We start from the raw sequence: 16,283 nt of genomic DNA on the forward strand, positions 1-16,283 counted from the left end.
AAGCTGGGACCCACTATTGTCTAATGTCTGGGAGCAGGTCTTGAATGGCTGGTCAGGTGGATCTAAATCCAAGGAGATGAAGCCCTATTGTGATTGTAAATATGAACTCCCCTGCCAGGATAGCATATTACTCAGGAGAGCAAGGGTTATCGGAGCAAAGGCCGTAATTAACCAAGCTAACTAGCGCTCATCCAGGCATTAGCAGAGTGAAGATGCTCGCACACTTCTATTTGTGGTGGCCAGGCATGGACTTGGATATAGAAACCCTGGTCAAAAGCTTTCCTCAATGCCAGCAAGTGCAAAAACTCCCCTCTCCTTAGCTCCATTGCACCCATGGGAATGGCTGGGGCGGCCATGGGTGCACCTCCACTTTGATTATGTGGGACCCTTTTTGGGCACAATGTTCCTTTTACTGAGTGACTTCCACTCCAAATGGGTGGACATCTATAAAGTCCGGTCACCCACATCGGCTGCCACCATACACCCTTTGCGGCAGAGTGTTACAATGCATGGGTTGCCGGAAGTCCTCGTGTCCGACAACAGGACCATTTTTACCAGGGGGAAATTCACAGGTTCATGACCCTTAACGGCATTACCCAAATCAAAACCTCACCCTAATAAAAACAGCATCGAACAGCATAGCTGAGTGGGCAGTCCAAACCTTTAAACCTGGGAAGAAAAAGATGGAAGGGAATTCCAACAGCATGAGATTGTCCCGGTTCTTGTTCGCATACTGGACCATGCCACACACAACAACCAGCATTGCCCCTACAGAACTACTAATGAAGAAATGTCTCTGTACCAACCGAATTTAGAGTGGAGGGTGGAGAAAGTCCAAGAGGCGCAGAAGACCAGGCACGATGGTCATTACTGCAAAAGAACTTTCATGGTGGGAGATGCAGTCCTCATGAAGGACTTTGGACATGGGCCCAGTTGGCTGTTAGGCGAGGTGAGCGCAGTAACTGGACCCCTCTCCTATAATGTATCAGTACACGGCCGGATAATTAGAATGATACATGGATCATCTCCACAAAAGAACATCTGTCCCACAAGAAGAAATGCATTCTTCATCTACGTCTTGGAGGTCTTGGAAAAACAAGCTGAGGTTGTTGAACTGCGATGCTCAACACTTCTGAGAAAGCGTCCTGAGAGGCTTGATTGTATATAGCTATTACTGTAAATAGTTCACGTGTTATTAAGTTTGTCAACTGTATTTTTTAAGTAAAGGGGGAGGGATATGATAAAGTGGAACAATCACTGTACAGCGTGGTTCACAGTAAGTCTAGAGCTGGAGGTGGTTGTGGAGCACATAAGGATTTTGTGCTCTGCCTTTTGTTGCAATAAACAATCACAGTTTGTTCTTATGTCTGTCTCTCTCCATTATTGATAGCAAGCATCAGCTAACAAGTGTACATGAAGGCGTGTAATTTGAGTTTACTTGACTAGTGAGCTCATAGACTCAAGACATAAAACACTCCCAACTGCATTCCTCCATGCTGCCACCTCTGGTGGGTCTGTCCTGTCGGTGTGGCAGGAAATATCCTGGGATGGTGATGGTGGTGTCTGGGACATTGTAAGGTACAGTTTGTTGTGTATGACTATGTCAGGCTGTTGCTTGACCAGGCTGTGAGACAGCTCTCTCAATTTTGGCACAAGCCCCAGATGTTAGTAAGGAGGATTTTGCAGGGTCGAATGAACAAGATGTGCAGGGTGTGATTTCTGGTGTCAAGGTTGGTGCCAGGCGGTCCACCCAATTTTATTTTTATTTTACTTTTCTGTATCGGTCCTGAAGGCATTATTGAACCAGTTGAGGTTTTACGACAATCCGTTTGTTCCATTATCATCATTAGTGAGATTAGTTTTTTATTCTATATTTATTAATTAATTGAATGTAAATCCCTCAGGTCTCCAGAGCATTAGTCAGAGCCATTGGATCATTAGGCTAGTAACAGTACCACTGTACTACTATTCCTTTATCATTACTACTACCTTTTCAGACACAAAGGATGTATAGGTGAGGAGCATCAGTGATGAGTGCAACACCAAATAAAAGAGCAATTGAGAATGTATCTGGACACATGGGCTGACTTTACCTGGGGATTCTTCTGATCATCAATTATAATTTAGCAGAGGATCCACAGAAACACCACTTATACCATTTCTCCAGTATTTTTGCAAATCTTCCATCAAAGTTATGGCAGACAATCCAGTGATGTCCTTTAGGAATTCAATCCCATAAAACAGAATCTTTTGTTTTTGTGGATTTCCAACACATCTTAATATTGAGAAAAGCTCTGCAATGATAATGTGGCAGTTCTGACCCTGACCAATTTTTTTAGGTCACGGCATTATCTAAGAAAGACTTTTTTAAGTTCCTCTAATTTGAATATTGAATCATGGAAGCACATGGAATTGGAGGCAATCTATTGGCACAGGCATGGAATTGGTGAGGAAACAAATCATAGGGATAATGGATAGAATCGTCCCAGATTTATACTAAGTCCAGTAGTTGGTGGGAAAAAAGGACGTTTTACCTGCCAGCCACAATGGCAGGTTTTCACACCGTACCGTCCCAATCCCGCCTCGTTAATCATGCATTCCTGGGAAACATGCTGGGTTGCTGGCAGGATGGCTTCTCATTCGCCTGTCCTGCTGTCACAACAGGTCTTCACTAAACTGGGTGCCATATTTAAAGGGCGCCCCTGCACAGACCTCTTCAAGGGATAGGAAGCTGCTGCAAAGTCATGGCTACCAAAGCTGCCTCCAGATTTACTGATCCCTCTCTCGAGTGCCTACTGGATGCAGTGGAGGCTCGCCACAATGTCCTCTGCCCCTGCTCTGGGCAGAGGCCAGAAAGCAAGGTGATAAATCCAGCATGTGGCAGCAGTGGTCAGCGCCAATGTCCTGCAAAAGAGACCAGCCACCTAATGACAAAAGAGGATGAATTGTCTCCTCCATTCCGCCAGGGTAAGCCACTCTTCTCATCACTCTCAACTCACACACTCACAAACCCATCACACATCCACAGGGCCCTCACTCACTGCAGGATCAAGGGACATCACCATTCACTCTCTCACACTCACCTTCATTGTCTTCATCCTGTCCATGGGACCACTCACCCTCCACACATGCCAGGCATACTTACCATCTGACCTGGCAGGCATCCTGCTTACACTTTCTCCATCTCTATTCATGCAGGACAAGCTGGCCCATAACAAAAGACAGAGGTCACAGACCGGTGGAGGAATGCCTGACATCAAGGTCCTCATGGACTTTGGAAACAGAGCCATCCAGCTGGCCGATGATGATCTGGACCATTCCTGTGCTGACAGTGAGGTCGACGGTGCTCAGCCAAGTGAGGATCAAGCAGTGCAACATCCATCAAACAGCCTTGCTGTGAGTGATGTGTCCTGTTTCACAGGGAACTGTCATGCAGTAATTATTTCCCTTTGTTTTCATAGGCACATCTGGAAAGCAGCCGAGGGACGCCATAGCCCAGGTCCTTGGCTCAAGCCCCAAAGACACCTCAGAAGAGGAATCTGCTGAAACAGTTATTGAAGACCCATCACAGTGCTCACCCACACTCTTCTCTAGTGCAAAGACACACACCTCGATGGGACCAAGCTTTAGAATAGCCTCTGGGGCAGAATATGGTGAGCACATCGCACTGTCTGATTCACAGCAGGTGGTGGCAAGTACTTCCCAGGTTTCCGGCACTCGGAGGACTGTTGGAGGCCAGAAATCTGGGAACATGAAGACGTATCGGCAGGATTTGGAAGATTAAGATGTAGTTGCCCAGCCTGGGCAAGGGTGTTAATCACTTGTCCAAAATGTTTGTTTATAAACTCCGAAGAATGTCTCCTTGCCTATGGCTCCTTGTTCTGATGAGCAGCGCTCGTGTCACTCAGATGTGAAACCTTTCTGCACAAGATAAAGGCAGGTGTCTCAGTCCAGGGCATTTCCCAGTGCTTTGTGTAACCTTCTCAGCATACTGATGGTGGGCCTTCACAGTCACTGGACACATCAGTCATGCCTGCAACTCAATGAGGCTTATCATTGCAGCCAGAATGTCCTGGGCCGGCAGCACAGAGTTCCGCCATTCTTTCTGTGTGCTCCCAGCACCTTTGAGATGTGGCTGGCCCCCATCTCATCAGCGTCTGTTTCCAGTGACGGTGTGGCCCTGATGGATTCAGCTCATTAAGGATACCATAGGATCAGGAGAAGTTAAAGTTTCCCTGCTGCATCTCCATGATATGACCCTGTTCACAGAGCGCAAGCGATCTGCCACCAGCCAGACAGGAGTCATAAACTATGTGAGGATGTATGGAGTGTCCCCATTACATATCATCATCATCATCCTGGAATGTAGGGACCATGGGCAGCTCTGTGTCTCCATGACATAAGCCTTATTACAGAGGGTGTATGAGCTGCTATCAGCCAGACTGGAGTCAAATGTTCACAGATGCAATGTGATACTCTAGGTTGTCTCCTCACTGCATATTATCATCCTCCAAGAATCCAGCAGCTATGAGGGCCTCCCGAGCACGCCTGTTTCATCTGGTCAGTGCGATGGCCTCATTGACATCATCCTCGTTTTAGAGGACCTCCTCACCCTCATCCCCGTTCACATCCTCCTCACTGGAGGAGACATACAGCTCCTCCATCCCCTCCTCAGCCAGGTTCTCCCGCTGTTGCAGTGCCAGGTTATGAAGGACGTGGCTGATCACCATGATGCGTGACACCCTCTGTGGACTGTATTGCAGGCCTCCATTGGACTGGTCCAGGCACCGGAATGTCATTTTCAACATTCCGATAGTTTGCTCCACCAAGTTGCGAGTTACAGCATGAGCCGCATAGCATCTTCTCTCTGCTGCAGTCTGAGGCCGCTGCACGGGCGTCATCAGCCACGTCCACTGTGGGTAGCCTTTGTTCTTGAGGAGCCTACTCTGCAGCTTCTGTGGATCCTGGAAGACATCAGGGATCTGAGAACTATTGAGAATGTAGGAGTTGTGGACATTCCCTGGGAACCATGCACAGATCTGCAGGATGAGTTTGTTGTGGTCGCACACGAGCTGAATATTCAGCAACTTGCAGTTGATATAGTTGCCCGCTTGTTTTCACAGAGATCTAAGCATAATGTGAGTGCAGTCGATGGTACCTGTGGAAAAGCTGAGATCTGCGCAAATCCCAGCGCTTTTGCTTCCTGGCTTTCCTGGTCCTGGGCTAAATGTACAAAATTGTGTGCATTCACGGCAACGGCATCCATGACCTCATGGATGCATTTGTGTGGAGGCTTGTGATATCCCACAGAGGTCACCTGTGGACCCCTCGAAAGACCTACTGGTGTAAAAATTGAACACTGCTGTCACTTTCACAGCCACTGGCAGTGGATGCCCTCCATGTCCTTGTGGTGCCAAATCCTGCAGCAGGTGGCAGATGTGATCGACCAGTTCCCCGGACATGCGTAGTCATCAGCGACACTGGTTCTTGGTCATCTGCAGGAATGACAAGCGCCATCTATAGATCCTGGGTCTAGCTGGGCGCTGACCAGCGAGGGCTCACTGTGGCTCTTCAGCGGCGTGCGCGAGAGCCCCAACTGCCCCTTCTTCCTGAGTGTGTTGCTCCTCTCCCTGCCCAGCCAGGTGCCCTCCTCCCTCTTTTCTCCTTCGTCTCTGCTCTCTGTGAGCTATGAGGCATACAGTTAGTTCACCAGGCTCAATGCTCCTGACGCACCCCTTCTGCAGGATGAAAGGGAGAGGCACGTGAGTTAGCATGGGTCCTCTAAGAACCTCTCTTGGTTAAGTTTGAAGACCCCTTAACGCATGCCAGGGAGCACTGGCCACTACTTGGATGGTCAAAGTTTAGTGTGCTGCGTTGCTGCCCGAAACCACACCTACCTACGCCCCACTCCACCTGACTGATTGCCGGCAGCTTTGCCCATTAGACTGCATTCTGTGCTCTTATCTAAGCCATAGATATTCTCTTAATCCACACTGCAAGGCTGTGCTGTTAGCTTGAACCATGGGGGAGACTGGCCCAAACTGGGATGATGACATTGCAAGGGGCTGTGAGTGCCTCCACCAGTGATTGCTCCACAGCCAGCTTTAACAAGGAGATTGCACAACGTGCCCAGTCATCCAATTGTTCTGCAGTGCACTAAAATGCTCATTAGTTTGCAGTCTGTCCCTGAGGGATAAAAAGCTCTGGAGCAATTGGTGGCACTTTCAGGCCTCAGTGTTGCTTGAGTGGACAGATAAGCTAGAGGCCCAACTCCAAGCATGTCAATGTGGCTGCGTCTGAACTGTCTCAGCTGAAGAGGAATGGTCACTTTATGCAATGTCTCCCCAATGCATGGCCACTTCCCTTCACCCTGCCTCCCCCCACCCTGATCCCCCCATGTTCTGGTGCACTACCATCAACTGCAGTGCAACCCTTGTCCCCCACCAACTCACTCCAACCACAATGCAGCCCTTGCCCCACAACTTGCCCCAACTGCAGTGCAGTACTTGCTCCCTAACTCACCCCAACCAGAGTGCAGTGCTCGCTCCCCTAACTCACCCAAACACTGTACACATTTGCCCCCTCCAACTTGCCCCCATCTGCACTGCAGACCTTCACCCTCCCTCCAAGTTGCCCACCCACAGTGAGCCCTTGCCCCAGCACTGCATTGTTAGCCAGCTGGGAAAAAGTTTTTTTTGTTTTGAAAAATATACTTTATTCATAAAATATCTGGATGAACATTACAAAACATTTCTAAATTGCCATCACAAAAAGTGCAATTAGATTCAACTTTTACACATGGATCATGAGGTGCTTCAATACATCAAAGATTATTACAGTCATTTCAATATGGTCATTACAGACAGTCAGACAATGGTATTGGAGTTATCAACATACTTCATGTTGCACTCTCAGGTGCTTCAATACATTTATAATACAATTAGCATTCAATGCATACGTTCATTGTGAGCCGTACAGCCCGAGGGGCTCTCAACAGTTCCCAGCCCCTCCGGTGCACTATGGCAGAAAGGTCTTAGACAGCGACCTTTCCCCATTGTGCCTTTGCGGAGGCTGCCACAAACTTTAGTGCATCCCTCAGCACGTAGTCCTGGACCTTGGAAGTGCCAGTCTGCAACACTTGGTCGGGGACAACTCTTTGCGCTGGAAGACCAACAAGTTTCGGGCAGACCAAAGAGTGTCTTTCACCGAGTTGCTGATCCTCCAGCTGCAGTTGATATATGTCTCGGTGTGTGTCCCTGGGAACAGCCCGAAGAGCACAGAGTCCTGTGTCACAGAACTGCTCGGGATGAACCTCGACAGAAACCACTGCATCTCTCGCCAGACCTTCTTTGCAAAGGCACAATCCCCATTGGTTGGTTGCGGCAAGGTTAATTTTAAAAGGATCCCTTCCCTCGTGGATATCCTTTCCCAGTCCAAATGTATTTTTGTTTTAAAAGGAGCCAATTTAACCAGGCTGCCTTGTATCAAAGAAAGAGTGAACAGGAGGTGAACAACGGTCTCGTCCCCACCACAGCCACCTCGAGGGCAACGTGCCGAGGGGGTGAGACTCCTGGCATGTTGGAAGGATCTGACGGGGAGGGCCTTTCTCACCACCAGCCAAGCTACATCTTGGTGCTTGTTGGAAAATTCTGGCAAAGAGGCATTCTGCCAAATGACTTTGTCAGTCTGCTCGGAGAACCATCTGACAGAATCCACCATCTCCTTTTCCCCAGGGCCTCTAAGACGTTACGTGCCGACCACTGCCTGATTGACTTGTGGTCAAAGGTGTTTCTCTGCATAAATTTTTCCACGAGGTACAGGTGGTGCAGCATGGTCCAACTACTTGGAGTGTTCCACGGCAGCATGGCCAGACCCATTCTTCGCAATACTGGGGACAGGTAGAACCTCAACACGTAGTGACATTTGGTGTTTGCATATCGAGGGTCTAAGCACAGCTTGATGCAGCTGCACACAAAAGTGGCCATCAGGATGAAGGCAATATTGGGCACGTTTCTCCCCCCCTTTACCTAGAGGCTTGTACATTGCGTCCCTGTGGACACGATCCATTTTCGACCTCCAGATAAAGTGAAAGATGGCTCGGGTGATTGTCATCGCACAGGAGTGTGGAATGGGCCAGACCCGTGCCACGTACAGCAACAGTGAGAGTGCCTCACACCTGATGACCAGGTTCTTACCCGCAATGGAGAGGGAGCATCGCTCCCACATGTCCTGTTTTCTTTGCACCAAAGACACTTGCTCCTTCCAGCTTCTAACACGTGCCCTGGTCCCTCCAAACCATATCCCCAGCACCTTCAGGCCATCAGTCCTGATGGCGAAGGGGTCAAAGGATCAGTCAGCCCAGTTCCCAAATAACATGGTCTCGCTCTTCCCACGATTTACCTTGGCTCCTGAGGCCAGTTTGAACTGGTCGCAGATGTGGATCAGTCTGCGCACTGACAGTGGGCAAGCAGAATACGGCGACATCGTCCATGCACAGGGAGGCTCTGACCTGAGTGCCTCCACTGCCTGGGATTGTCACTCCTCTTATGCCCGGATCCTTCCTGATGGACTCAGCAAATGGTTCTATGCAACACACAACAGGACAGGGAAGAGAGGGCAGTCCTGCCTGACTCCAGATTTAATAGGAAAGCTTTCTGATTCCCACCCATTGATTGAGACTGCGCTACTGATGTTAGCATGGAGCAGTTGGATCCAGTTGCGGATTCCCTCCCCAAGCCCCATTTTGGAGAGCACATCCACCATGTGAGTGTGTGATGTTCTGTCAAAGGCCTTCTCCTGATCCAGGCTGATGAGGCAGGTGTCCACACCCCTCTCCTGCACATAGGCAACATGTATCCCTGAGTAGCGCAAGGCTGTCAGAGATCTTCCTGCCGGGCACTGAGCAGGTCTGGTCAGGGTGGATCACCAACACCAGAGCAGACTTGACCTGATTGGCGTTGACTTTGGACAGAATCTTATAGTCCACATTCAATAGTCACCAATTCTTAATTTCTTCCCTTCTTAGCCAGCCAGGAAAAAGTGACTTGCCTGTCCTTTCACCTAAATGCACAGCATCTCAAATTTCAAGTCCAACAAATGACCCTTGTGAGTGCTGCGCAACATTATTGTGCACTCACCTCCGATTCCTCCTTGAAGTGCAGCTCGCCATATAAATGCTGTTGTGAAACATGTTGGCGTGCAATCTCGCCGATGTCCCCCAATGATCCAGCATTAGGTTATGATTCTGGCATGCAGGGCTTCTAATTATATGCAGATGTATTAAAATGAAGTTACTGACATGCAGCAGTGGGAAACCCGGCCCGTGGACGATTGTAAACTGATTTCACGACAGCGTGAAACTGATTTTTAGTATTCCCACCACAATGTTCAATCACACCCGCCATGATGCCCAATGCCAATGGGCACAGAAAATTTCGCCCAATGAATATAGACTAAAATGTGCACTGCTGCTGCCTTGGATGCTCACCCCTTGTGGGTCATTTGTCTATCTCGGAAAGATAGAATGAATTTTGGCTATCATGTTTTTTGTAGTCCAATGCCATGTTGACACTTACTGGCCTGAAATTTTGCTGCAATGGAGATGGTCTCTGGCATATGCAAAATGGCTTTGGGGGCCTGAATCTGGAAATAGTGCCTCTGAATCCGGCACCCAAAGTTTTTGCCAGGGTGGGTGGAGGGGGCATGCAGACGGGTTGTAGTTTGCACATCCGTGGCTCATGGAGGCAACTGCACATATTGGAGTGCAGCTACCTGCAGTCAGATCCAATTTTTACTAGTGGGATGTCCAAAATACAACTTGTGTGCTTGAGACCTTTCAACAGAAGATGTAAAGTCTCTAGAGATCTCTGGAGAGGTGAGGTACTCTTTTGCAGAGGTAGGATATCTTTTTGGAGAGCTAGGGTGCCTTTTTGGACATCTTTGAGATAGGTAAGGTACCCTTTGAGAGAGGTCAAATGTTCTTTGGGATTTTTAAAAGTAGACATGAATGTGCATAAAATAGATAAACTCTTTGGAAATGTCAAGCTCAAGGGACCTGTCAAACTGCCAAGGAATTTAAATCTCCTGACACTTAATTTTTGAAAAAAAATTTCTGCAGTTTAAAAGGAAATCAATGCTATTTTACTTTGTCTGTTGACATGAGCCTGAGGTATATCATTATAGGATTTGTGCTGCATGACTGATTTTGCACCCTATCATTATCACAGTAGGGCGGCTGTCAGTTCACAGTTTCATTGACACTTCAGGTGCTTATAAAGCCTTTGAAGTAGGGCTATGAATACTAATGCTCATCCTTATAAGGGATTAAGTAGCTGAATGAAGTTAAATGTAGTGAATGGAGTTTTATCAAGGAGAGTTTTTTTTAAAAACAGTGAATTCATCAATAGACACTTAAAAACTTGAAACTTGATTTCATTTCATCTCAGCATGGGTCCCGAGGTCTGCCCATGGTGGATATTTGGTGATTTGGTATGGGTGGGGGGGAGGTAAATAGGTTGGCATGGAAGGTATGAGGAGACATGTGGAGTGTGCAGAGGGTGAAGAGGTCTGAGGGATGAGGGCTGAAGGTTTTTGTTTCTTTTTTTTAAAGCTGGGACAAAGTCCCGGATCACTGAGGCCAGCCTTTTGCACAGTCCACTTCTGCACCCCACAACCTCTGTGATTGCCTCTGAACTCTTTTTGGATGCAGCAGGCCTGACTCCAGTTATCAACCCCGTTACTGCACACACACCCCTCCCCCCGACTCCGGAATCCACCCCCCACCCCACATCCCCACTGTTACCCTGAAACCAAGATCCAACTGTCTGGTGTATTTTCTCTTAAGTCAGGTTTGTGGGAATTTCCCTACCTCTGGGGGATAAAAGTTCAGGCCTTACTGTGAAGACTGACATATGGAGTTGGGTTATGTACCAGACATGATTCAAGCACCAACGTTATCATAACTGAGCAAGAAGTCAATGCCTTCAGGGGAGATGGAAGGGAAAAATTGGCAAGAGGCACACTCAAGAAACACAATCCTTCTCCTATGTTCCTATGTTATTAAAATCTGAAGCTTAGCTACCAAGCAGATGCAGCGAGTTATTCACTCAAGCAGCTTTTCTAATTGTTTAAATTGTGTAGGCCAAAAGTTTCCCTCATAATCTGAATAACAAAGGAGGTGAAAGATTAAAAGAATAACAAACTATGGTCAATGATGCTGAGATCATTGCATAGGAAAACACACATGCATTTGCATATGAGATAAAAATGTTTAATTACAGCAAGATTTGCATGGCTGAGAGAGAAGGGAGTTATTGTGTTCTGTGCACAGGTACTGCAATGAGGCCTTTTCGGAAACTTTTTCCTTAGTGACTGAAATTGGAAATTCATGGGTGACCACGTTTGCCCTCTTTGTTGCTGCTCAGACAGCACAACAAGAAAACAGTGCAGCATATCGTAACCTCTGCAATATTTGATTGAGAAGTTTTTTTTTTATTCTCCCGAAGAATAAAATGGCATAATTTGCTTCTTTTAAATTTAAATACCTGTATCTGGACCTTGGAAAGAAGTGAAACATAAAATACAAATGCAAGTGACAGTTTCAAAGCAACAGTTAGTTACTTTAACAAAAATAAAAATACCTGGAAACACTCAGCAGGTCTGACAGCATCTGTGGAGAGGAACACAGTTAACGTTTCGAGTTCATATGACTCTTCAACAGAACTAAGGAAAAATAGAAAAGAGGTGAAATATAAGCTGGTTTAAGGTGGGGGGTGGGGGGGGTTGGTGGTTGGGAGGGGGTGGGGGGGGGGTGTGGGGGGCGTGGTTGAATGGTGGGACAGGTAGAGCTGGATAGTGGGCCAGTGATAGGTGGAGATAGCCAGAAGATGTCATAGACAAAAGGACAAAGAGGTGTTGACGGTGGTGATATTATCTAAGGAATGTGCTAATAGGTGACATTAAGGGTAGAAAGCAGGACGAGCAAGGTACAGATAGCCCTTGTGGGGGTGGGGTGGGGGGAAGGGATCAAAATAGGCTAAAAGGTAGAGATAAAACAATGGATGGAAATACATTTAAAAATAATGAAAATAGGTGGGAAAAGAAAAATCTATATAAATTATTGGAAGAAAGGGGGATCGGAAAGGGGGTGGGGATGGAGGAGGGAATTCATGATCTAAAATTGTTGAACTCAATATTCACTCCAGAAGGCTGTAAAGTGCCTCATTGGAAAATGAGGTGCTGTTACTCCAGTTTGTGTTGAGCTTCACTGGAACATTGCAGTAGGCCAAGGACGGACATGTGGGCATGAGAGCAGGGTGGAGTGTTAAAATGGCAAGCGACAGGGAGGTCTGGGTCATGCTTGTGGACAGACTGAAGGTGTTCTGCAAAGTGATCACCCAGTCTGCGTTTGTTCTCTCCAGTGTAGAGGAAACCGCATTGGGAGCAGTGAATGCAGTAGACTAAATTGAGTTAGTTGCTTTAATTGACCCTAGGGTTCCAACAAGAGAAAAAAATCAGCCTGGGTTCCTGCTCCTGATCACTATCCAGTCACTCCTGCTGGATAAGTGCTTGTTTGTGGACATTGAATGAGGTCAGGGCTTACATGTCAGAGCATCCATGTACAAGTAGGCTGATGACATGCATTCTTTAGGATGATGCATAAAAACTGGTCACTTGAGTGAGCTGTACAGGTTTGCTGATGCCTGTGTTATTATTGCCTAGTGTTTGGAACAGGAGATGAGAGAAGAACATTGGAAAAAATAGAAAAGGCAGATTCTTACATTATTACAATATTCCCTGTAGAAACAGATAAATTTTCTATCTCACTACTGAGGTCCAGCGGCAAAACATAAGTGATTTTTAAAATCACTTTCCAACAAGTAAAATAATGGCATCGCTCATTTCATTTGCCAACTGCTATTATTTCAAAATTGATCAATGATATTACTTTCCTGAGAACCAAACCAATCAATTCTTCAGTCCATCTGGGTAAGGAACTGAATTTTCAACACAATTTTTGTCTATTTGCAATATATGAAACACCTTAGCTCCAATTTTATTTTATTCTAACTGCACTTTTCAGATTCAGCCAAAGCAGATAGGCAGTCGGGGTCTTCAGATATATATGAAAATGACAATTAATGATGTAATTTGGATCCTGATGCCACATTAGCTAGAAACACCTGGTGTGGAACCCGTCAGTGAAACCTATAGTGACAAACAGATCTGGAGGCAGAAGAGGCCCAGAAAATTAAATGATTGCATACCAACATTGTAATAGCAGTATAAAGCATTTTAGTTTCTCTCTTGCACCTAATTACATGTGAACCTCTCACTGTATTACTGCCTGGTAAAATATAAGCTTAAAACTTAGCTTTTAAAACAAATTAATTGAATGTAAAAGAATGCAATTTTTTCTGTTTCTAAAAGATGAATCCCTTGTGTTGAAGATTTTCACTCTTTTGTCTTTCTCTTTAGGCTCTTGTGGAGCTGTTACAGTCACAGTGCCAAACAAATTGATCCTGGGCATTGTCGGACAGCCTCTATTGCTCCCCGCAAACTACACCACAGGAACTAAAGATCAGAACATTCAGATAACCTGGACTTTTCAAAGCCAATCTTCAGGCTCTATGCTTCTGGTAACTGCTATCAACAATACCTTGACTCCTGACATGGAACATGGGCATAGGTTTTTCTTGTCCCCTCCCAGTGCCTCACTGTTGATTAACCCAGTGGAAATACGAGATGATGGTGAATATACTATAAAAGTGACTGTCTCTGGGGTGAAGGTGGCATCAGCTAGTCGACAACTGACAATACTTGTCAATGGTGAGCAGGTTTTCAAACTTCCTTTACACATCATTCATTTATTAGTGCAGAGTGTGGCCCAAAGGGAATGCAGATCAGGAAGGTGAGCAAATGCTTTCTGTGACTTTCCATCCATCCAGCAGCAATTTAATATAATTGTCATCTAAGCACCATGCTTTCCATCAGTCTGTCCAAGCAGGACTATTGCTTATCTTGGAACTTCTTTATTCACGTTATTTGTACCTTAGAAGGAGCTGCACTTCAGAAATAATTCTCTCTAGATAGACTGCTAATTTTTCAGGGAGCTTAGGTCTCCCAAAGTATTTTCTTCATTTGTGACAGTTCTCAGAGTAACTTACTTCAGAGAGAGATTCAAATTCGAGCAGATACAGCTGAAATATTTTTGCAGCACGCATCTGACGGTTGTGAGAGGGAATTCAACAGAGCAATGCTGATAATATGTGCAGCTACATGGGAATATTTCAAAGTTATTTTATTGTTGGTTCAATCCCTTTTGCTGTCTGCAAACATTCCTAAAGATTCTCATCCTGCACAAATTTGGAATACAGGACAAATATGGCTTCCCCAGTTACAATGGACATAGAAAGATTTATATAACTTATGTCACAACCAGTTCACTTTAAGCTCCTAGCATTGTAATAAGCAATCCAGACCAGTGCACTGTCATAGCAAATCACAGAATCAGAGAATTATTACAGTGCAGAAGGAGGCCATTTGGCCCATTATGCCTGCACAAGTTCTCTGTGCATTTTAATTTAGTACCATTCTCCTGCCTTTTCCCCGTAACCCTGCACGTTGTTTCTATTTAAATAATCACCCTCTTGAATGCCTCAATTGAACCCGCCTCCACCACACTTCCAGGCAGTGTATTCTAAATCCTAACTACTTATTGTGTGAAAAAGATTTTTCTCACCTCGCATTTGCTTCTTTTGCAAGACACTTTAAAACGGTGTCCTCTGGTTTTTGATCCGTTAATGAGTGGGAACAGTTTCTCCCTATCTACTCTATTCAGACCCCTCATGGTTTTGAAAACTTCTATCAAGTCTCCTCTTAGCCTTCTCTCACCAAGGAAAATAATCCCAACTTCTCCAATCTTTCCTCATAACTGAAGTGTCTGATCTGTGGAACCATTCTCATAAGAATTTTCTGCACTCTCTCCAATATGTTCACATCCTTCCTATAGTGTGGTGCCCAGAACTGTACACAATACTCCAGTTGAGGTCTCACCAGTGTCTTATATAAGTTCATAATAACCTCCCTGCTCTTGTACTCTGTGCCCCTATTAATGAAGCCTAGAATACTGTATGCCTTAGAAACAGTCCTCTCTACCTGTCCTGCCACCTTTAATGATTTATGTACAGTTACGTACAAATGCTTATAGCCAGTTTCTCTCAAATTGTTCTTTTCATTCACAAGGGTTAATTTTACAAGACAAAGTGCCACTGGCTGACTGCTATGCTGGTCACAAAACCAGGCCTGGACATTATGTGCTTGATCTAGTTTTGCTTAATTTGAGAGGACAAAACAAAGTGACACTACAGGCATGTGCAAGCCTCACTAAAGCAACATAGTTATTCATTTCAGATCATCTACCAAATCTTACAACTTCAAGCATGGAAGTTTATGACCCCTTCCATCGTTGGGATTTTCCAGTCCTGCCAAAGTCAAAGGACTTTTGAACATTATGCCACATTTTATGGCGATGCGCCTGCCACGATGGGGCCATATCACACCCCAAATGACATTTTGCCCATAGCTCACATTTTTCCAAGTAAATGGGTGCATCAAGAGTCCTGGGTCCTGATTTGCTCAAATAAACAGTGAAAGTTGGCAATAAATGTGTTTCTTTTGTGTGTTTCCAATTATATTTTACTTTGTGTATTATTTGGTTTTCTCATGTAATCCATAATATTTCCATTCTTTTTATTTTCCTCCCTCCGCCAATAATTCAATTGAATGTTTGCAATTATATCCATTGTACAAATATATCCATTGAGAGTGGGCAGTCCTTTGGGGATTCTGATTAGATTGAATGATTTAATGGAAGAACAGGAATACATGATCAGATGCATGGTACCGGAGGGAGTCTCGCCAGAACCAACACCTCTCTGGCGTTTGTTAGTAAAGATCCCTCCACACACCCTGACAAATGTGAGAAAGGACCTACCTCTGATGTTTCCATTTTGCAAGCAAGGTTGAATGCATGATTCCAGCAGATTAGCCTTATAGGGTTGATCTTCAAACAACTTTTGTTAGTGGAAACATTTAACTTTATTTACAAAGAAGCAGCAGCAACTGCACATGTGCATCAAACTCCATAACTAAAGAAGAACTCTCTCCTAGAGGTTCCCCACGCTACCAACTCACTAGTTTACACAGATCATGTGATCTTACAACACAGGATTATTCTTAATGCTACAGTCCTACATTTCCCAAAACTATAATTACTACATTCC

General features: G+C 45.6%; 1 protein-coding gene across 1 annotated transcript in view; it reads left to right on the plus strand.

Moving 5' to 3' along the window:
• hepacam2 (HEPACAM family member 2) overlaps positions 1–16,283 on the plus strand; it is a 168,094-nt gene that overhangs the window by 7,415 nt on the left and 144,396 nt on the right. The window contains exon 2 of the mRNA XM_041185017.1: positions 13,477–13,827. Within this exon, the coding sequence (XP_041040951.1) occupies positions 13,477–13,827 (351 nt within the window). The remainder of the gene's footprint in view (positions 1–13,476; positions 13,828–16,283) is intronic.

Source organism: Carcharodon carcharias, chromosome 3 (genome assembly GCF_017639515.1).
Source record: "Carcharodon carcharias isolate sCarCar2 chromosome 3, sCarCar2.pri, whole genome shotgun sequence".
In the NCBI taxonomy this organism is placed as follows: Eukaryota; Metazoa; Chordata; class Chondrichthyes; order Lamniformes; family Lamnidae; genus Carcharodon; species Carcharodon carcharias.